The sequence below is a fragment of the Trichosurus vulpecula genome, chromosome 3 (assembly GCF_011100635.1).
Source record: "Trichosurus vulpecula isolate mTriVul1 chromosome 3, mTriVul1.pri, whole genome shotgun sequence".
NCBI lineage: Eukaryota > Metazoa > Chordata > Mammalia > Diprotodontia > Phalangeridae > Trichosurus > Trichosurus vulpecula.
Window position 1 is genome coordinate 271207666 of NC_050575.1, and position 24065 is coordinate 271231730.

Below are 24065 nucleotides of genomic sequence, written 5' to 3' on the forward strand. Positions count from 1 at the left end.
CAAACCGGAAAGTTCCAAGTGAGATGGCCTCTGAGGTCCCTTCCAACTCTGAGATTTTTGTGATTCTATAAAGTACTAATTTTTTCATATCATTTACTTGCCCAAACCTGTTTTCTACTAAATCAAGCCTAAAATCCTTGATCTTGGTCTATAACATGACCCTATTCCACTTATCTAACCTTATTTCTCTAGAAAAGCAATATAGTATAGTGGATAAAGCAGGAGGCTTGGAACCAAGAAGATCTGGATCTAAATTCTGCCTCTGAAATTTATTAGCTATGAGATGCTGAGCAAATCATTTGGCTTTTGTATGTCTCAAACAATTTTCTAGAATTTAATAACAAAGCATTTATGAGTTGTGATCTACATATACATATGTACCTGCACATACAATGTACCTACATATATATTAAATATATATAACACACACACACACACACACATATATATATATATATATATATATATATATATATATATATATATATATATATATATATATACATATATATACTCACAAACCTCTCCCTTTTCTGAAAGGTTGTGGGCAAAGGAAAAATATTGGGGCCAGTGGTATAGGAAAATATGGACAGGAAAATAGCACATGTGACCCTAGGATTGTTGAATAGGGCAGGAACCCAGTATAAATAATGGAGGAGAAAGCCAACTAAAAATACCTGAATTTTTTAAGATTAAATGGAGGGAAGGGAATAACTAGGAACAGTCAGAATAAGAGGTAGGAGAGAAGAAACACTTTTCTCATCCTCTCTCTCCAATCTATGGTGGACTTGGATATTGTTACAGGATGGATTTAAAGGCTAGTAAAAATTAAACAAAACAAAAAGAGGTTGATTAAGTACCCTAGGAGGCATGAAATGAAAAGGACAGTTGCAAAATAGAGGAAATCAATATGCATTCTTTTAGAGCAGAGACTTTTTTTCATTTTGTCATTGTATCCCCCAGCACATTTCTTGGTGCCTTGCACATAGTAGTTGCTTAATAAATCTTTGTTAGATTGGATTGGATCTAACTGGATTTATAATTTACTTCCCCAAGTATCCCACAGTTATCATGCTGCTTCTTAATAGTATTGTTTCTATCATCATTCCTCTTCTTTTTCTAATCCTTTCCAAGGAAATGTGCTTCAGAAGAGACCTTGAGTGTATTTTCATTTCTTTATCTCCCTACTTCCTACAGTTGTAAAAATAAAAGAAGTTCAAGGAAGCAGAGAAAGGTGAGAGCCACCCACATTTTACTCTGACTCCAAAGATCATTCAAGATCCTATTAGTATTGTAGCAGGAGCTTCTCTTAAGTGGTAGGACAATGCCTGCTGATATTGCTATGGCTCTTCCTCCTGTGTTACATGCTCTGGCCTTTCTACTTCCCCTCTCTAGGCCTGGTAGGGGCCCAGACATTGTTACTAGGCAACAGCTGCCTGACTTTGAACTAATAGGAGATTGATGAGGAACTTGCTCCTTTCAACTTGAAAGGAAGGCTGGCATAAGGGTGAGTGGGCAGGGGAAGACAAAAGCAGTAGACTTTCAGTTCTTCTAGTTAGAGTTTGAGACAATTCAAAATGGGAATCACACTATAAATAAAAGGAAAAAACAAAACCTAATAGTAGAGAGCCCAGGTACTGGCATAATCTAGTGCCCAGATTTAGAGAATTATGGTTCCTATAGTACCGTATTATGGTACCAGAGTACCTGGGTTCAGGGTACTCTGAATCAACATTCACTCAAAACCGTGTCCCCCCCAAACTCCCATCTTTTCATTTTCTGTAGTTATCCAGTACTGCATTGGTTCAAAGCAAAATCATTTGATGAAATAGCATAGTAAGGAAAGGAATAATAGAATATTTTCTCCATAAGTCTAGGGAACACTTTTCCACAAATGCACATGCCATTTTTTGGGAGAATAAATGTGAATAGACATAATGAATGCCACATGGATGGGGGATGTGCATGAGCAGGGCACAGGTGTACAGCACCAACTCACATCTCTAACACTCTGTGAAAACCAGTATTTTCTGGCAATGTCACTATACAGGGTGTTCCTAAAGTCTGGACACATAGGCAAAAATACCTATTTTCAAGAAATGAAATGATTGAAACTTTCAACAACATTTTATTTAATTGGAATATTAACAAATAACATCTTCAAATTCAAACAACATCATATGATTTCATACTCATATTCCAAGAGTGAATGTGCTAAAATTGATTGCAATGTGGAGTTACTGAGTTATTGCATCAAGTTCACGTAAATCTTGCAAAATGTATCAACCTTTCCATCACAAATGATGGAAATCATATTGAAGATGTTATTTGTTAATATTCCAATTAAATAAAATGTTGTTGAAAATTTCAATCATTTCATTTCTTGAAAATATGCATTTTTGCCTATATGTCCAGACTTTAGGAACACCCTGTACTGCCCTCATGGCTTTTTTTGCTGCTTATCAAACCTTTATTAGGCTTGTTGCTCTACTGGTCCCTATTGGTATTCTGGTAATGGCTTACCCACTAATCAATTGTTCTGATGGTCTAATGGCAATTCCACTGGGATTATTACTATGGTAGACTTGTGGTGACTACTGGGCATGCAGTCTCAGCTGAGTATTGCTTTGGTTGCTACAGAGCATGAAGTCTCTGTTGGACTTTGCTCCCTGCTATATACTCTTAGTCTCATAACTTCAGGGCCATACAAGCCATCTCAAGTCAACAAGCATTTATCAAGTGATTTCTATGTTCCAGTCACCATGCTAAGCAATAGGAATACAAATACAAAGAACAAAATATTATAGCCTCTTCTTTCAAGGTATTTACATTCAAACATGGGAAGACAATGCAAAAAATGTAGTGGAAATGTGGCTGGGGGAGTGGAATTGGAAAGGAAGGGGTGGAGTTCAGAGAATGTAGGTTGGGCAGTCTGGGCCCTTTTTCAAAATGAAAGATAGCTGCCTGAGCAGGGAATCACCAGCTACTACTCTTCTTTTCTTTCTTCTTCCTGGATGATCTTTCACCTGATAGCTTTTGTGGCTCATTCTTTGGAGGACAATCTATCTCATTCTTTGGAGGACAAACGACTTCTTGTTCCTCAGATCATCCAACTCTCTCCCCTTTAGAAAGAGTCTCAAATCTGTCCCTAAACTCTAAATGAATACTTGTCTTTTCCTTTCTTTTCTGTGTAACATTTTCCATCATTCTGAGATGGATAAAGTCTCTCCTATTCTACACTTGTCTTGATCACCAGTTTGATTTGGTACAGTGGTGTTAGACCGTAGACTGGTCAAGACAGGCTCATAGCAATTTAGTCACAGCCATCCTAGCTAGAGAACAAAAGTCAGGCAGAATGCTCACAGGCTGACTTTTTTTTTTAATTTTTCAATTTCTATGGAGATCAAAATCCTTTATTACAGATAACTGTCAACTCTAATGGAGATCGTAGCCCTTGGTTACAGATAACACAGTAATTTAGGATTTTATATTCCCAAGCTCCTCTCTGGTTTAACATACAAGAATTTGATCCAAAAGCAAAGGCAGGAAGAAATCAAAGGTCGTTGTTCTCTACACATCTTGCCCTATTTCCTTTTTTTTATTATCACAAAGGATTGGAGCTGAAAGAGACCTTGGAGGCCATCTAGTCCAACCCTCTCATCTAACATATGAGACCCAGAAAAGTTATCAAATGATAGCCCAAAGTCATACGCGTAATAGATGATAAAGGTGGAATTTGAACCATGCCCTCTGACTCCCAATCCAATGCTTTCTTCTCTCTGTACTACACTGTCTGTGACCAGATCTGTCAGCAACAAAGCCTGTTTGCTTTCAGGCAAACCGAGGAGAGCCTGGCACATAATAAGTGCTTAATAAATGCTTGCCAACTGACTGCTATACATTATGAAAAATCCCAGTTTCCCTATAGAATATTAATAAAATAGAGACATACTTTACCTTTTGAGTTGAGGTATGCCAAGTAGTTGTTTTAAATTTTAAAACCTAGAGGTTTAAAAAGTAAATCCCTAGGGGAGGCAGATGAGCCATGAAACCAAGATTTTTGTGGGTTAAGAAAAAATAAGTTGGGTCTATGGACTAAGGGAGAAAAGGCCAACAGAAAGCGTCTATTGGTATTTGGTCTAGAGTGTGTCCGTTGCCATCCTACCAATAAATTAGGAACCTAGTGAGAGAGTTACTATCAGGTTGAACAAGATTTTGAACAGAATGAGAAATTCAGAGCCAAAGAAGATGCTATGCCAGTTGCTAGCAACATGGAAAGAACTAGGCTTACTAGAGGATATTTTAGTCTATATTAAGACAGAGTTTCACGGTCTCTAGAAAAGAGGGGATTTGGATGCCAAACTAAGGCCATAGGAAAAATAAGCCAATTATAAACAAGTTCCCATCCTATAAGTGGCTAGAGAAATTGCTTCAAATCCATCAGGACAGAAAGGATGGGTCAAAAGGCAAGAGAATGATTCTCATGTTAGAGCCTCAAGATCACCGAGAAAAAGGGGAAAGATGTGGAAAGTTGGGGCAGAAGGTCTAAAAGCTATGGGGGGGGGGATATGAGTGGGCTGAGAATTTCTTGGAGAAGGCCAAGGATCATTTTTGTTTGAGTAGCTGGGAGGGAAGACTACTTGAATCTGAGGACAAAAATGGAGAAGATAGCCCCAGGAGAGATTGAGGGGTGTATCTATTTTGACTAGAGTTTTCTGTACCTAGAGATAAGGGTTGCAGAAATATTATCTAGAAAAACCTGAAACACTATTTAGAGCTAGCCTAATTTGTTTTCTAAAGACCAACAATGAGCTACATTTAGTCTGCTCTAGACAATGGACTGTCTAATTCTGAGGACAAAAAGTAGGGAACCAGAAGAGAAAGAAAATAAAGAAGACCAAGATTGCTTGAAAAGATTATTGTCAACTTTACAACTTTACCTTTTGATAAACTGCGTACTTGTGAATACATTATAGCCTTCCTTCAGTGGAGCCAAAGCTGCTTGTGGGCAGAAACCTTTTTATATTTGTCTATGTATCCCAGCAGCTAGGGCAGTGCTATGCTCAGGCACTTAATATTAAATGCCTCTTGAATTTGATTGAACCTAGTTGGATCTCAGTTTCCTCATACAGAAAGAGAATAGTATTATCTAGATTGCTTGCCTTCTGGGTTTGCTGTGAGAATGCCTTGCAAACCTTAAATTGCTTGAAAATATGAGCTGTTATTATTCCTGATCAAAGAGGGAGAACTCTGGAACTGTTAGAGAGGCAGAACCCAGCATGGCGAAAGACAGTGTCAACTAGTAATTTAGATCCCTTCTCCTGGGATAATTTTCTTTGCAGGTTATCAACCAGGGTCAAGAGTAGAACCCATATACAAGATGATGATAATTAGGGACAGGCTTGGGTTTTTCCCCCATATTCTTTAATTTGGCATTTTTAAAATAATTGGTAGAAAACACATAGAATAACTCCTTAAGTCCATGTGCATACCTTTTCACAATATTTTCTCTGTTTTTTTTGTTTTCTATTCTCTCATTTTAGCAGAGTTTATAGGATGGTAGGAAAAAAGCCCAAATTTAATATGATTTTCTAATATTTCTAACCAATAACGGTTGTATAGAAAAAGGTCAGTATTTCCTATTGTCATGGAATCTTAAATATTACTTCTAAACAAGGCTAATGATTTACCAAAAGGAAAAAGAGACCCAATGACTTTCCCTAGGACCATTCTTTCTTCCATAACATACTCAGAGCTTTCTCTAGAATGTTGGATGTTGTTGTTTGCCCTTTGTTTTTGAAGAGGACCAATAATATCACAGGATGATGTCTTGACTTGCTTGTGAATGGATTTAAATGAGGCAGAGTTGCACAAAGTTGTCCGCCTCATTCTCTGCTAGAGTCACTGAAGTCCAGTGCTAAGACAAAAGTCAGGACAACTGTTAGTGGTCCAGGATGCAGTGGATAACCTTGGCATCTTTGATATCTGACCAAGCTCTATGCACTCCACAGTGCCTGCTTCAGCAGCCTCCATGGCCTTTGGAACAAATTGTGTTCATCTGCCCATTCCACCCAGGGAAGTCTTCACATGCTTGGGGTAGACACACCCTAACTCACCAACAAGTCTGAGCTCAGCTCATTGGTTACTCTCAACTTGGTTTAGCCCATCTGCTGAGAAGAGCTACTGTGGTGTGGCCACTGCACATGCTACAGCTTCTTGGAGTCATAGAGAGTTGAGAGCCAGGTAGACATAAGAGATGGATGAGCAGCCATAAAAAGGGCTTGGCAAGCCTTCACAAAGGGGCTAGTCCTCCATTGAGGATGTAAGGGAGAGGGGATGGCAAATCATACCTTGCTCCTTCTCTTCTATTATTTCCATGCAAATATAATAGGGAAAGCTTTCCTAATTGAGAATTCTCCGTGATAACTTTCTACCCATAGTGATGAGGCAGAGGAGCTTCTGTTCACTGGAGAAACTTCCAATATGTTGGATATCCAATAGATAGTATTTCTAATTATGAGTACTGTGTCAGACAGTGCCAAATTGGGAAAAAGAAGAAAAAGGGATGGGGCAGCTATGGAGTAAAGAAAAAGGAAGAAAAATATAGGCATGAAAAAGTACTTGGGTTGCATGTCCAAGGAGTCCAAATGTATTCCTGAGATCCAGATGACTGAAAGAAGTCTCATGACCAAGCTGACTGGGTACATTACAAATTCATATTATCCAACCTCAGGGGAGTTCTCACATCATTAAGGCAGTCTTTTAATCTTCCATAATTGATTCCTTATCTCCATACCCACAAAATCATTTCCAAACCTTCTCTTCCTTGCTCAAATCCCTCATACTTCCTCCTCCATCTTTCTCAGTGGGGATCTTACCTTGCACTTTACTGAAAAAATAGAGGCTATTCAATGTGAACTCCCTATTCTACTGTTCTCTTCTTGTTTCCCCCATTAGATTATGAACTCCTCAAGGGCAATGGTCATTTTTTGCCTTTCTTTGAATCCCCAACATTTAGCACAGTGCTTGGCATATATTAGGCACTTAATAAATGTTTAACGACTAAAAACTCCTTAAAATCATCTCCCACTCTCTCCTCCTTTCTTCCAGTCTCTGACAAAGGTGACCTTTCTCTGCGATGAGGCCAGCCTCTCTATATGTGTATTCCATCCCTTCTCCAGAAGATTGTATCTTCAATCATCCCCCCTCAGATTGTCAACTTCTGCCCCTTCTATTGGTTCTTTTCCTACTACCTTCAAATACGACCAAACCTCCCCCATCCTAAAAAAACAAAAAACAAAATTAACAACAAAAAACCCCTTTATTAGACCCTACCATCTCCTCAAGCTATCATTCTATATCTTTCCTTTCTTTCTCAGCTAACCTTGAAAAAGCTTTGAGCATTCATTAACTTCACTTCCTCTCATCTCACTAACTCCTCAAACTCTGGCAATTTGGCATTTGATGTTATCACTTAATTGAAACTGCTATCTTATCTTCGAAGTTACCAAATGAACTTTTTTGCCAAAAAAGTGATGAATTTGCCTCAATCTTCATCCTTTTAACCTAAATGCTGCAGTTGGCACTGTTGGTTACCTACTCTTCCTAGATATTCTCTCCTCTGTGAGTTGTTATGACACTACGCTGTCCTGGTTCTCCTCCCTGTCTGATAATTGCTTCTTCATCTCCTTTACTGGTTCATCATTCATATCAGAATTCCTAATCAGAAGTTCTCCAAGGTTCTTTACTCTGCTTCCTCTATACTCTCAGTAACCTTTTTAGCTTCCATAGGTTTAACTATCTCTGTACAGATAACTTACAGATTTGTACATCCAGCCCCAGTCTCTCTCCTGAGCTTCATTTCCAGATCACCTATTTGCTTATTGGAGATTTCAAAACTGATATCCCAGATACATCTCAATCTTCACATATCCAAAAATGAACTCATTATCCTTCACCCTAATCAATCTCCTCTTCCAAGATTTCCTATTTCTGTCAAAGACACCACCATCTTTTCAGTCTCCCAGGTTGGTAACCTTGTCATTATCTTTGACTCCTCAATCTCCTTCATTCCACATATCTCACTAGTTGCCAAAATGTGCCATTTCTTCCTCCACAGTATCCTATTTGATCTTGTCTTTCTACCTGCCATATTAATTCAGCCCCTTATCACCTCTCACTTATGTTATTGCAAAAACCTCCTAATGCAACTCCATGCTTAAAGTCTCTCACCATTTTGTTCCCTCCTATACACTATTTTCAAAGTAATGTTCCTTAAGAATAGATCTGTTATGTGATTCCTCTCCTTAGCAAACTCCAGGGGCTTCTATGGTATCTATGCTTAAGCACAAACTACTTTGCTTAGCTTAAATCCCTTCCCAACTTGGCCCTCATTTATTATGGAAGCCTCATTGGACATTATCCCTCTCTGATATTCTATAATCTCACCAACCTGACCCTTCTCTGTGTTTCTTACACAGGATGCTCTATCTCTAGTCTTCTTGTTTTGTACTGGCCTTCACCGTACCTGGAATGCACTTTTTCCATAGAGTCTCTCTCTTCCTTTAAGATACAACTTCAACACCATCCTCGTTCTACATTAAGTCTTTTCTGATCCCCCAAATGCTAATGCCCTACCTTTCAAAATAACTTTTACTTAACTTCACTTCTATCTATCTATCTATCTATCTATCTATCTATCTATCTATCTAATGCATGTGCATCTATATAACATATGTATTAACTTTATATTTATTTCTTATATATCTTCTATATATGCACTTGTTGTCTTTATTAGAATGTAAGCTCCCTATGAATAGGAATTGTTTTATTAATCCCATATCCCCAGCACTATAAATGTTCAATTGATTTGATGAGATAAAGGTAAGTTCTAGAATTTGGTCACAGTAGGGAAACAAAGGAATAGGTAGACTGATGTAAGTGGATGTGGTGTCCTTGAACCCAGGAGCTTTAGAATCCTAATGATCCTGGAGCCAAGCCAAGAGGATTAAATAGAGTTGAGTCTGCTTTGAGGTTAACAGATCTCTATACTGGCCACTGAGAACAAGCTGAAAAAAGGGAAGTGACTGACCATTTCTCCCCTCTATCCACTGAGGTATGATTTTCTCATTTCCTTAGAATTTTTTTTTCTAGGAGATTTTTATCCCATACACCACCTCAAATAGTATTACAATTATTTGCAACCATTTGTATAAGGGGCAAAGAATCTTTCTATTGTTTGATTTTCTCCTATTACTTACATTGCTTTTTTATATAATACTATTGGATCGGTGATCTGGTCCGGTAATAAAGTGTTATATTGCAGGGGGGCTTAGTCTATGATTTGTACAATTGACTACCCCCCAAAATGTCACATTAGAACTAGGAAAAGTAGCAAAAGACTCCAGAGCCAGAGTTCTCTGAGACTTCAGGAGTCCAATTGTTACATAAGTAAAATCAGGTAAATATCTGTCAATGGCACTTTTGAAGTGAAGTCATAAAAGTACAATATGATTTTTTAATGTATGGTAATGATGAAGGGCAGTAACAACTATTTTGTTTTGAGAATGATGAGGGGATTACATGGGTTAATTCTTATGGCCTGGGACTTTTTTTAGTACCATTTGACAGACTTACCTATTTCTCCACCATCAGTACCTTTGCTTATCTGCCTATTCTGGAGTCCTACAAATATTTAGCTTAGATTACCCTCATGTGCTGTGCCCTAGGGATGGCTCTCTTCATTTGGAGTTGGGGAAATTACCTGAAGTCTTATTGAATAGAATTGAATTGTTAAAAAAAGTGGGAAATAAGATTGGAGAAAGAAACTGATTTTTTGAAGACAGGAATTTTTCAGGAAACTTTTAAATTGAAGTCAGAAGAATTGTTGTGTTTTGGGTTAGCCTAATGAAAAATATACATATGGACCCATATGTGTCCCTAAGTCTGCCATATTTTTTCACCCTTTCTCTCCCAGATTTTGTCCTTGGGATTTTGGGTCTCTGCTTCTTAATGTTTATGTTCCTAAAGTCCTAACTAAACTTACTAACCTGGCCTAAGCTTTCCCCCTCCATTCTATAATACTCTTCTTAAGGTCTTCTCTCCTTATTCCCCTATTTTAAGGTTTTTCCACTGATGTTGTTACTGCCCTATTTATTGCTGAGAATGAGTGTCACCTCCTTGTCCATTATTCTTACTTTTTCTTGTTCCCTTCCAAGAAAGGAGTTAATTGCAATATATTGATTTTTAGTTTTGTGGTCTAACCTCCACCCATCTTAGTGCTACAGTTACAGACAGGACCATAATCAATGAGAGCTCCAAGTAAGGAGTTAAGAACCTACTTTTTACTGTGACCTCAAGAATCATCCACAACTCTATCAACAGGAACAGAAGCTTCATCTTCCCTTGACCCCTACTGCTCTTCCTCCTTCCAATAGCACAGGCAGGCAGACAAGAGACTGGCCCACAGGTTTTTCCTCCCCAAGTCTGTGGGGTCTAGGCATGTTGCTAAGCAACCATTTCCTACCTTCTGGGCCAATGGGATGCCAGGAAGGTACTCTCAACCTGGAATCAAAGCTGCTGCTTGGGTGTGAGGCAGCCATTACCTTGCTGCTCCTCTGGCTGTATTGGGTAGAAGGGTCAAAGGTAGGAATTGTCTTGTGAGTGATGCCCTGTATATCCAGACCCCAGTGCTTCCATTAACCTGGTTTCCATTAGCTAATGGAAATTCCTGTTTTTTAAAAAAGGGATGTTTACCATCAGTAAAAGCTGGGAAAAAAACAAAGAACACTGGACATGCTGGAGTCAGAAGACTTGGTTTCAAATCATTAAACTACTTTGTGTGACCTTAGGGAAATCACTTAACCTCTCTGGGTCTTACTTATCTGTGAATTGAGTGGAAAGGTTAAATTGAATGCCCTTTAAAGCCCCTTTCCCGTTCAAAATCTAGGACCCCATGATATTGTGATCTGAACACACCCTGCAATCCATCCTATCCAAGTTTTGAGACAAGGAGAGTAGATTGTGTCCTTCCTACTCTTCTCTACATGGAAACTTTTATCCTCTTCTATAAGTTGCTCATTTGCTAAAATGTCCCTAGAACAAAGGATAATGAAGTCAAAGCCAAAAATAACTTTGCCTGACAGTCAGCTGGACATTTTAGCCAGCATTAGGGTGCCCTTAGGGAACAGAAATAAAAAATGAATATAGATGTTTATGTATATATATACATACCATATATATGTATCTACACATCATATATGTATATATATTTAGTGCAAGTACAGCACTATTCTTTTTTAGACTCGTATTCTCTGATTTTTAAAATTTAAATTTTTTTTTCCAATTACATGTAAAAACAATTAAAATTCACATTTTGAATTTTGACTTCCAGATTCTCTCCCTCTCTCCTCCCTCCCTGAGAAGGCAAGAGATTTGATATAGATTATACATGTGCAACTATACAAAACATATTTCCATGTTAGCCATGTTGTGAAGAAAATACAGACCCCCCCCAAAAAAAAACCCAAGAAAAAGAAAGTTTTAAAAAAGTATGCTTCAATCTGTATTCAGACTCTACCAGACTTCTTTCTCTGGAGGTAGATAGCATTTTTTCACCATATGTCCTTCAGAATTGTCTTTGGATTATTTTATTGCTGAGAATGGGAATAGTTAAGTCATTTACAATTGATCCTCATACAGTATTGCTGTTACTGTGTACAATGTTCTTCTGGTTCTTCTCACTTCACTTTGCATCAATTCATGTAAGTCTTTCTAGGTTTTGCTGAAAGCATCCTGCTCATCATTTCTTACAGCATAATATTCCATTACAATTCCATTGTAATTAGAACTTGTTTAGCCATTCCCCAGTTGATGAGCTCAATTTCCAATTCTGTGCTACCACAAAAAGATCTGCTATAAATATTTTTGTACGTATAGGTGTTTTTCCTTTTAAAAAAATCTCTTTGGGATACAGACCTAGCAGTGGTGCTTCTGGGTCAAAGGGTAGGCACAGTTTTATAGCCCTTTGGGTATAGTTCCAAGTCGCTCTCCAGAATGGTTGGGTCATCAGTTTCACAACTCCATCCAAAGCACATTAGTGTCCCAATTTTTCCACATCCCTTCTAATATTTGTCATTTTCCTTTTCTGTCATATAAACCAATCTGATGGGTGGGAGGTAGTACCTCTGAGTTGTTTTAATTTGTATTTCTCTAATCAATGGCAATTTAAAACAATTTTTCATATGACTATAGATTTGATTTCTTCTTCTGAAAACTGCCTGTTCATATCCTTTGACCATTTGTTAACTGGGGGATGACTGATATTCTTATAAACTTGACTCAGTTCTCTATATTTTTGAAATATATAGAAATATATGTATATATATATAGAAATATATAGAAATGAAGCTTTTATCAAAGAAACTTGCTGTAAAGTTTTCCCCCAGTTTTCTGTTTTTCTTCTAATCTTGGCTGCATTTGGTTTTGCTTGTGCAACAACTTTTTAACTTATTATAATTAAAATTATCCATTTGATATCCTGCAATGCTTTCTATCTCTTTTTTGGTATAAATTCTTCTTTTATCCATAGTTCTGACAGGTAAACTATTCCATGCATGGAGCATTCTTAGGTTCTAAGGAATAGAGCTGGTTGAAACATTTTGGACCAACAGAAATTAAATTTAGTTAAATTCAATATACATTTATTAAGCACTTACTATAATGCAGGGCAGGGCTTGTAGTTTGGATTTCCAATCTCTGGATTTCCACTTACTGGCTGTGCGTCCCTGGGCAAGTCACTTAACTTCTTAGCACCTAAGATAACTCTCCAAGATTTGAAGTTTGAAGCTGTTCATTGAAAAATGACAGTCCCTTCCCTCAAGGAGCTAACAGATTTTACAGTGTTTAGATGAGGAACGCAAAAACAAATGTGTACTATATTTGAACTTTAAAATTCTCCTTAACATTTTAGAAGCTTCTTTTCTAATTTTCTTAGACTTATGATCCCAAAGGTCATTGAAATGGCCTTCTTTCTCCAAGTTTCACAACCCTTTATAATCTGCTGCAATTGAATTCATTCTTCTGCTCTCCTAAATGTCATCTTTCCCTATTCAACACCAGTTTTCAGCATTGTTAGCATCATAGTCAAGACAATATTTATTTACTTGACATTGTTCAAGACGATGTGAATTATCATAAAACAAAAACAGCTTTACTGTTCTCAAAGAAGAAATTATAAGAAAGAACAGAATCACAAATTGTCAGAGTTGGCCTCTGAGACCCCCTAATCTAACCAAAATCTTAAAAAAACCCTTCTAAAAATATGTCCAATTAGCAGTAGTGGTGACTCCTCCCTCCTCCCTTCCCTCAAGAAGGCCAATGAAACATTATTCAAAATGCACAAGAGAGAATAGAAAGAAGTTAAAAAAGAAGTGTAGACAAACAGGACAATTTGAAAGTAAGTGTGGAGTTTATATACTTTACTTTTTTCTAAAGCAAGAGGCATGAAATGGAAACTCATGGTTTCATATTTTATTTTCTTTGTGGTTTTGTTTTTGTGTTTTAATTTAAAGTAATTTTTAAAAAATATACCCAATAAGTGATAATCTAACTTTTGCTTAAAGATCATCAGTGAGGGGCTTGGTTGCTAACCCTTTCCAATTTTGAGTAGCCCTAATTGTCTTCCTTACATCAAGTCTACAATTTCTTCTTTCCTCCTTTCATTCCATTACAATCTTTTTTTTCTAGTTTCTCCCTCTGGGGCTAAATAGAATTCTTTTTGCTCACATTCCAAGTTTTTCAAGATCATATTTCATTTTTAAAAATAGTTCACATTTGTAAATCATTTTACAAATTTGGAAGCTCTTTGTGTTGAAAGCAACAAAGCTGTGAAATAGGTAATGTGAGGATTATTGCCATTTTACAGGCACACCTCGTTTTATTGAACTTTGCTTTATGGTACTTCATAGATATCATGGTAGTTTTTGTTTTGTTTTATTTTTACAAATTGAAGGTTTATAGTGACCCTGCATTGAACAAGTCTATTGGTGCCATTTTTCCAATTGCATGTGCTCACATTGTATCTCTTTGTTATATTTGGTAATATGTCCAACTTTTCCATTATTTTTATTTGTATTTTTTTGGTGATCTGTGATCAGTGATCTTTGATGTTACTCTGTAATTGTTTTTGGGTGCCATGAACCATGCCCATATAAGACAGTGGACTTAACTGATAAATGTTGTGTGTGTGTTCTGACTGTTCCACCCAGGGGCTGTTATCTGTCTCTCTCCCTCTCTTCCAGCCTTTCTATTCCCTGACACACAACGATATTGAAATTAGGACAATTAATAACCCTACATGAGTGTTAGAGTGAAAGGAAGAGTCAATCAATGTGGCAAATTTCATTGTTGTCTTATTTTGAGAAATTGCCATGGCCACCCTAACTTTTAGTAACCGCCACCCTCATCGCTCAGTAGCCATCAATCAAGACAAGACCCTCTACCAGCAAAGAGATTATGACTCACTGAAAGCTCAGATGATTGTTAGCATTTTTTTTAGCAAAAATAAAAGTATTTTAAAATTAAAGTATATACTTTTTTTACATGACACTATTTCACACTTAATGGACTATGATATATTGTAAACATAACTTTTATATGCACTAGGAAACCAAAAAAAATTTGTGTGGCTCACTTTGTTGTGATACTCTGTTATTACGGTCTGGAACCATACCCACAATATTCTCTGAGGTAGGTCTATATAGATGCCCCTCCAAGTCTTAACCTCTGGATCCAACTCTCACCTGTATACCTGTAGCATGCACAGTGGCCATACCATGATAAAACTGTCTCAGAGACAGGTTAAGGGTAATCAACAGACCTCAAACTCATCTCTGGGTCAGGAGGATGTCTACCCCAAGCATGTTGAAAGACTTCCCCTGGCAGGAAGGGTAGATGAGAACAATTTGTTCCCATGGCCATGAAGGTGGCTAAAGCAGGTACTGTGGAGTACTTAGAGCTTGGTCAGACATTGAAGATGCCAAAGTCATCTGCTACATCCTGGGCCATTGCCAGTTATCTTAACTTTAATCTTGCCACTGGATTTCAATGACTCTGGAAGAGAGAGTGAGGCTGATGATTTTGTGCAACTCTGCCTCACTTAAATCCAGTTCATGGGCAAGTCAATACATTACCCTGTGATGTCACTGGTACTCTAAAAATGAAGGATGAACAACTGATAAAGTGCTTTGAACCTGGGGCAACCTATATGTTAATTAGAAGGGTTTCCTCCACATGTTACATATAGTTGTAGTACCCTGTATTGGGCTAATATACAAATTCACACCCATCCATTGGATTCCCCAGAGGAGGGTCAGTTGACTGCTACCCTTGAGGTCCTAATAGCAACTCTGAGGACCTGGGTTTCTAGTATTATCATAAATCCTCAATCCAGTGCTTCCCATTGATTATCAACCAGTAGCCTCAATTTAGCAAATGGTCTAGTAAAAACAATCAGTACACGTCTTTCCCTCTCCATCCTGCCCATCTCCCTCCCCCACAGCTTGTGACACAGTCTCTGACAAATATGTACAGAGTCCAGGGGAAGTTTGGACTCGAAGTTGGAGTAAAATGGTAGTGAGAGGCATTAAATTTCCCTTTGGTGTAGCTTTTTGCTAGGCTCCAAAGGTCAGTGCCTTTAAAAAATTCATAAACTGAATTTCTCTCTGGTACAAAGGATTATTCTCCTTAAATATGCCTTTCTCCTTCAGCAATTTGTCCTACGAAGCTATCTTAGTCTGTGTTTATCCCTAGTATGTCCTCAGTGTGCTTCCTTCTTTTCCTGGCTCTTCCTAGTACAGTCTTTTTGATAACATGGTCAAATTCCGGGGAGGGGAGAGAAAGAGAGGAGAGTAACATTCTCTCTAGGTTCAGTTTCTTCCTTACTGCCTCCCAGTATATGCAAAAAGGTTTGAACTCTTCTAAGGCACTGACCTTTGGAGTCCAGAAGAGAGCTACACCAAAGGGAAATGTAATGGCCCTCACTATCATTTTACTCCAAATCTGACTCCACACTTCTGGACTCTGTACATACTTGTCAGAGAATGTGTCATAGGCTTGGAAGGGAGGAGGAAGGGGAAGGGAAGCTGCTGTGTACCAATTGTTTTTTAATAGAGCATTTTAATAAGGTTCTCCTAGGGTCTTTAGTCCACCACCACTTGACTGGTCAATTGCTAAACTGAACCTACTACTGGACTTACTGCTCTTTTTGTATGTTGCCCAAGAGGTGTGATTTGATCTCAATTAATTACTGGTTTCCTGTGTGGTATCATCCAGTGGCCAAAAGTCCTATTATCCTTTCAAATGGATTAAGTGATTCTTCACAAATTAACTGGGGTGTTTTTGGCAAAGTTCATAGTCCCAAATCCTGGATAGCACTTTAGTGACCTGGGGAGGTTAAAGCACTGTCTTTTTCCAGTGCCTTGTACTAAAGAGTTTCAGAAAAGTCCATGTGGCACGGTTTGTAAACAAATGGGAAAATGACATTCATCCATATTTTCAAACACATGGTCATACAAATTAATAAATATATCATTTTACAAAATTCCAATAGGTTGGTGCCTGCCTTGGTGCTTGCAAAAAAGACCTTCTTTGATTCAAAATAAGAACAAAAAAGAAAAAAAAATCAAGCTTTCCTCCTCACAGGGAAAGCCTAGTCCAGATAGAACTTCTACAATAGTTTTGGGTCATTTATGACAATTATTAAGAACCTGTAGGCAAATAAAAATTACCTTCTCTCCCCACTACCCTCCTTTCATAATCAAGTGAGAAACTAAACTGTCCAGAGCGAAAAATCTTCCAGGACTCTTCTTAGTGCATAAGACAACTTAATTGGAGGTCTAGAGAAAACATTTCCTGGTGTCCCTTTCCGTACAAGATGCACCATATTATATCCATTGATATCTTTCATGTGTAAGATGATACTACAGAGGTCCAGACAAATATTTTCTCTGAATTCCTTTAGTTAGAACAAATGAAATTTCCCTAAAGGATGCCTCCAATCCATGAACACAATTTAAATGGAGTTCCCAACTCATTACTCACAAGGATAAGCAGGTTAACTCAAAAGGAAAACAAACTTTAAAAAAGGCTCGAGGAGGCATAAAGCTCTTAAAATGAATTAAGGACATATGGTTGATCATTTGAGGTTTCTGAGCCAGTAGACAAGCCTTATTCTATGGACCTGCAAGTCCATAAGAATCTCAGACAAATAGTCTGGACTCATGGAACAATAAGGCAAGCAGTCTAGCTCTAGGAACATTTATGGGCTATAATAGTACGCTTTAGGCAGACTGAAATAGTTGGATGATCTTGAACAAATGGATATAGAATCACAACAAATATTTCTCCATAAGTATTCAAACAAGGCAGAGTTAATCTCAAAAAGGAACTTGTTTGACTTATAAAGAATCACATGGGAAAAGACTATCCAATTACAATCTAAAGCAAAAGGAAAAAGTGTTAATTTTTCTCAACTCTATACCTGAAAACTAAGGTATCTAAGAGTGAGAGTACTACATGAAAAGTATCTCCATTAGGTCCCTGAAAATAGAAGACCCTAAAATTATTCTGGTTGATGTCTATACAGTATTTGCATTCTTTCTGGCTTAATACCCTTAATTTACACTTTTTTTTCCCAAAGGAAGGCTGCTCCTACTCTCCTCATGAGGGGTTGGGAGATTCTTAGACTGTTGCTTATAAGCCCCCACCAGTGTGCTTCCTATTGACAATCAGTCAACTCAATTAAATACCTTTTACAAGAACTATTTACTAAGGTGAGTTAGCAACTAGCAGAAACATGCACTCCTAAACTGGGGGTGCATTCTCCTTTTGTATACACAAGGTTCCTAGGGATAGTGTGACAAATCTTAAAATAAGATGGTAGTGAGGTACACATGTAGAGAATACACATGGCCAAAGAGTAATCTCACAAATCCTGGTTGCTGGAAGTTCTTTTTTCAGTCCATAGCTGGCGTGTTCGGCCCTCATTGGTCAGCTCCCTGAGACTATGTTTCCTTAGTGTGTCTAATTTCTCAGTGTGTGTCTCAGCTTCTGAGGCAGATATTGCATTCAGCTACTTGTATCCCATTGGACACTGCAATATTTTTCAAAGGTTGTGGGTTAGTTGAAGGTCAGCAGGTCGAAGATCAATTCTATCTTTGCAACTCATAATTCCTGGTTACTGGACATCTTTCCCTCTCTTTGTAGAGTCCTCATGAAGTTCCCATTAGGTATAGTTCTGCACTAGGCTTAGATGGGCATGGCCCTTATATAGTCCATAGGCTGTACTTCTTTCTGCAAAGGGTCATAATCCTTGAAATTGACTCTTTCCTAGAGTGGCTTATTTTCTGCATGCATGTTAGTCTGTATCTTTCTTTAGTGTGTTCTTGGGGTATTTTTCTCTGCTCTTGGCTAGATGTGTTAGCTCTTAAATGGGGGGGAGGTTATATAATACCCCTGTTAAGCTCAATTTCCCTCTTGTTGCCCCTCTTGTATACATGTAAGAGTCAGCCTCCTCAAGGTAGTTTTAGACCTGGAAAACACTCCCCTGCTTGGCTGGACCACTTTTAGACTGAAATGACTGCTAGCTCAATTGCTTTTTTTTTTTTTAATATAGCCCAAGACACATGACTTGATCTCAGACCAATCACAAGATGTTTCCTGAGTGGCATTATTTGCCTTTCATTCAGTAGCTAAAAGTCTCATGATCCTTTCTTATCAATTAAGGGCTTATTATGAATTGTGATGAGGTTTTAGGAAAATTCCTAAACATCTAAGAGTTTGCTCAGGTTCATGGAGGTGGGATATAAGTAAACATTATTACTGTAGGAACAAATATCTTCCAGATCATCTAATTGAAATTTTTTATTAAAATATATTTTTGTTAATTTTGTCGATAAACTTTCCCAGTATTTCAGGCTTTGCTGGGTGTCTCCCTTGTTAAGTAAAAGGAATTTAGTACTTAGTGGAGACAAAGTTTGCCTTTTTTTTTCGTCCTCTGTAGACTTTGAGCCTTTTCTCCGAGACACAGATAATTTATTTTATATAAATACCATAGGCCCCTTTGAGCAGAACCTTATGGCATTAAAAAGGTATATTTGTAAAAAGTGCTATCTTTTGTGTGACTTGCCTTTTGTCACCGTTTGTCTTATCTATAACCGTTTGTCTCATCTCCTACATTACTGAGTTGATTATCTCAAAAACCCAGTGCCACAAGATTTCTCATCTATATAGGACCTAAGGAAATTCCTGAATCACCATTCCCCTTCCTTCTAGTTATAAAATACCCAACAGAATGCACTAAATGAGGGGGAGGTGGACTAGACGACCTCTCAGGTCCTTGCCAGTTCTAAATCTATGATCCTATCATCTGAACAGCTAAGTGCCTGAGTGGGTTTACTCCAGCTTCCTTCTGTTCAAGTGCTGGGCAGTTTTGTAACCTCCCTCCAGCCTGAGGTGTAAGCAAGCTGCAGTTCTTTAATAAATAATAAATGACTTGACAGCCCCAAATGTCATGACAATATTTGACATATAGAGAAAGACTAGACCCGTGATTTCATTGGCATAGGCAACTAGGGGGGAGGATATTTCCTTTACCAATGTAAAAGTACCTCATTATCTTTCAGATTTGGAGTGTTGCCTAAACTAGTACTGAGAAGTTACATGACTTGCCCAGGATCAGTGCAGCCAACGTGGTTCGGAGGTAGTTTTTGACTTCAGGTCTTCCTGGCTTTTTTTTAGAACAGCTTTCTACTCACTACATGTTACCTCTCATTTAGATAGCACTTAAAATTTTTTTTATAAAATGCTTTATATACATTTTCTTTTGATCCTTATGATCCTGTATGAACAGTCCTATGGGTATTAACCTCATTTTGTAGATGAGGAAACAAACCCGGGTAAAACGAGTAGTCAGTAATTCGGTCTCAGCATCAAAGGCAGATATTTGAACCCAGAGCTTCCGTACTTCGAGGCCAGTTGTATATACCGCCTAGTTGCTAGTACAAGGATGTACATGTTTCATATGTTCTGCCCTGTCCCTCTGTTTGCTTCCCTGAATAAGCCCTCATCCTGGAAGAGAAGCTCCTTGAGGGCACGGACTGGACCATTCTCCATTTTCGCATCCCCTGCGCCTAGCACAGAGCTCTTTGCACTGTGGACGCTGAGTAAATGCCGGCTGAATTGCTTATTTTTAATAATCTATCTGCTGCGTCGCTTGTCATCCATCCAGTCCACATATTCCTTGTAAGCAACATTCTAAGGTCAACTCTCAAACATTTTCCGGCAAAGGAGGCACCGCAGCCCTCCCCATCCAGCAGGCTCTGCCCTACCTCTGGCTCCGCCTCGTCTCTTCCCACTCCCTTCTTCCCCTTCACTCCTTTCACTCACTCCGCCCTCCTCCCCCCCCCCCGCCTCCCTATTCTTTTCTCCTTTTTTCTGCTCCCCAACGTCCACAACGTCGGGATGGGGAGCCTGCGCCTGCGCCTGCGCCATGGGCCCGAAGCCCCTGCCCGCGGTGGGGAGGGAGGAGAGACTGGCGGGCGGTTGAGCCAATGGGAGGCGCCGTCGCCCAGCTGCTGGGAGGCGGGGCCCTTGCGAGGGTGTTAGGTTAGAGCGAGGCGTGACCTAGTTGACAGGCTTTGAGGGGCTGCTGCCGCCGCCGCCGCTGGTGCTGCCGCCGCTGCCGCTGCTGTCGCGGCTGCAGCTCCCGGGGCGTCCCGCGAAGAGGGATCGGAACCGGAGCCCGAGGCAGAAGAGAGGCAGTGAGGAGACGGGGAAGGGAAAGCCGGAGGAAGGGGGGACGGCGGCGGCGGCTGCGGGCGGGGGGGGTAGAGACTCTTTCACTTTTTGGATTTCCCCGAGTTCTCCCTCCCACCCCGCGCGCGCACACACCCCCCCTTTTTTCCTGTGAGCCTGGGGAACTTGCAGCTCAAAGCCAGCCACCCCCACGGCAACATGTACCCCAGCAACAGGAAGAAAAAGGTGTGGAAAGAGGAGAAAGGTAACCGGCCCCTTTATTTTCTCGGGGTGGCTTATGGTTGTGGGTGATGGGGGTGGGATTGCCGTGCCGCCCTCCGCTCGGGCTGCCGTCCCTCCTCTTCTCTGATTGCTCCCTCCTCTGCTCGAGCTTTTTGTTGCTCGTGGTGCCCCCCCCATCCCCGCCCCCATCCCCGTACATGCACACACGAGTGTGCACACACACGTGCACGGGCATACACACACACACACACGCACAACCCTCACTTTGGTCCAGACTGCCCTTGCACCTTGTTCTTAAGTGTTTGTTTCTGTCTTCTCCTTTCCATCCTTCCAGGTTGGGACTTGGACCTGGAAGGATTTTGCCCTCTTCTCTCCTTCCCCTCCCCCCGCCCCCTCCATCTCCAGCCTCAGCTTGGACCTTCGCACATCCACCTGCACGTGCTAACCTGACTGTCACCTGGCAGTGGTGGCTGCTATTTTCTCCAGCTCCCACTTCACCTCCCCCTCCACCTACCCCGACCTGTCCCGTCCTTGTTTTTCATTGGCATAATATGACAACACCTTTGTAGTTTTGTCCTTCCTCCCTATCCCATTTGACTTGACTGAAGTGTGACTATTATTTCTAGGTGGGCGCTCCTTGATAGGTATATATGATGTAAAGTTGACCCCAAACTGTGGGGTCAGTATAGGATAAGTACTTCAAAGTGATCTTTGCTTTTTTTTTTTTTTTTTGGTCCATATGTGGTTTTTCTTTCTCTGATCCCGCATTGATAAACTAAAGTTTCTTGGAGTAAACTCTTATTACTTATGTCACCGCCTTGGACAGACTCCCTAATATTTGTGTATATCAAGACTTATCCAAGTCAGCCGATATTGTCAGTGTCATTGACTTTGTGTTTAAAAAAAAAAACACCTATATTGATCATTTTATATGTCTTTTTTAAGGGGAAAATGACGTTGCAGGAAAGTTTATTTTTATATAAAGCACATTGACATACTCTCTGACATACTCTTCCTTTTCATTTCTCTTTCCTTTCCCTCCTTTGCTTTTTACAAAAATATAAAAACATACAGTACTGCTGCTCTCACCACATCACCCTGTTAAGGTAGTCTAAATGTATACAATATTCTCTGTGGGAATATCAAGCAGTGAATAAATGGAAAGTTGAGCACCTTATAAACTGCTCCCTAAAAATTGGAGACTTCTATTTTAAGTCCCAGTCCTTACGAGCAAGAAGGGCAAACAAAGGAGGTAAGAGAGATTTAAACTGAAAAAGAACTCCATAGAGTCTTTCTCACACAGCACCACTGGGAGGCATTCACCCTCCCTCCCTTTTAGAATTTTGGTAAAGGCCATTATGACAATTATAGGTCAAAACAAATCCTGTCAAAACTAGGTATATGGAAGACTGATATGTTTTAATGCAACAAAATAGAACTGCTTAGAAAAATGATCTCTAAAATATCAGTTAGCTTATGTGCCGTTTTATCGTACAATATTTTTATAGGCAACTAGAGTGCTAAAAAAGCTAGCCTTCCAATAAATTTCATTACTGATGATGACATTAAGCTTCAAAGCCTGAGTCCTAATAAAACACTGGAAAGGAATTTAGTAAATCTAGACAACTCTGGTACCTTTAGTTGGTAGTAAATTTTCTTTTTTGGGGTAACAATTATTTTAACCACAGCATATAGCTTCTGTAAAGACAGGATTTAAACCTTTGTTTTACATATTGTTAAAAATCCTTTATATACATCTTTATTCGTGATCCTGAGATATTAAAATTAACAGCAAAGATTGCATATTAGTGGAAAAAACTTTTTGTTACATATTTTGATTAAAATGAAATGATTACTTAATGCCTATTTTCCACCATAATAAGAAATAGTTTTCCAACTTTAAATGACTGTACACTATATGTTATTTATAGCCACACAGCTATAAATGACTAGCAGGTGTTTTAAAACTTTTTTCCGTGACTTTTCTTACTTGCTTCTATTAGTGTAGAGAGAAAAGTAACCAGCTTATAAAATCATGAAGAAACAAATGCACAATCATAAATGGCATATAATAATAAAAGTGCCTGTGGGCCAAAGCTAAATAGCGCTATTATGCTTGTAACTTTTATTTCACAAGAGAAATTTTGTAACTTCAAGTCTTTAATGTAAACTTAAGAGTGATTGTGTTGATCAATTATCTCAGTATCTACTGTTAGGTTACTTACATATTAAAGATTAAGTTACACTCTAAAGTGGTGAGACCTTCATTTCTGGGAGTTGTTAATACCTCAATGAATGCTAAAGAGAAAATAGAATTTATGCACTTTTAGTAGTCATTCTATTAGAAAAATATATGACTTTTTTGCTTAAAGTTGTTGAATTATGAAGTAATGTTGAACTACCTCATTGAAATGACAAGACCCCATACAAACTTACTTAAACTCAATGTCTAAATAAAAATAGATGTTTGCTGGCCTGCATTATTGTTTTAGATTACATTGGAACATGTTTTGGTGATTCACATGGACAGTTATTTGTTAAGAAGTGAACTGCTTTGTTCTTTAAGAATAAGTTTTACATAATACTGAAGTAGCCCCTTGTACTCCTATGGAATCAATATATTTATTTATTTCCTAGTTTAAAGAAATATCCTGCTAAAGTTCTCAAGTCCATATATTGGTAAATTAATGTCCCTGGTTCTGCATTTTTGAACCTTAATCTTAACAGACCCATTATATTGGAGATAGCTTACATTGCATCTAAATATGTTTTATAATTTCAAGTTTCCAATGTGAATTATCTTCTATATAGTTGCAGGTGGGTTTTGCTTTTGATATTTTGTGGTTTTTATTTCCTTTATTGTTGTTTTTGTTTTCTCATTTAAAATCTTAAATGACTACAGTAGGAAAGATGTTGTCAGACAACAAGTTATGACTAACGTTTACAAAACCAATTATTTATAACTTTTGTGAACCTAAAAAGTGAGAGGCATTGTGCTATATAGTAGATAAAACTCTAGCCCTGTAGTC

At 38.7% G+C, this 24065-nt stretch overlaps 2 protein-coding genes across 3 annotated transcripts in view; one reads left to right on the forward strand and one right to left on the reverse strand.

The window, feature by feature from the left end:
- The window catches only part of SEL1L2 (SEL1L2 adaptor subunit of ERAD E3 ligase), a 185121-nt gene extending 174638 nt beyond the window's left edge, over window positions 1–10483 (reverse strand). The window contains exon 1 of one of the 2 annotated variants that reach the window (XM_036751561.1): window positions 10341–10483. In XM_036751561.1, coding sequence (XP_036607456.1) covers window positions 10341–10398 — 58 coding nt within the window. In that variant the 5' untranslated portion in view covers window positions 10399–10483. The remainder of the gene's footprint in view (window positions 1–10340) is intronic. The other variant, XM_036751560.1, reaches the window with a different exon arrangement.
- Window positions 10484–20918: 10435 nt separating this feature from the next.
- MACROD2 (mono-ADP ribosylhydrolase 2) overlaps window positions 20919–24065 on the forward strand; it is a 2244457-nt gene continuing 2241310 nt past the window's right edge. The window contains 1 exon segment of the mRNA XM_036750299.1: window positions 20919–21058. Coding sequence (XP_036606194.1) covers window positions 21013–21058 — 46 coding nt within the window. The 5' untranslated portion in view covers window positions 20919–21012.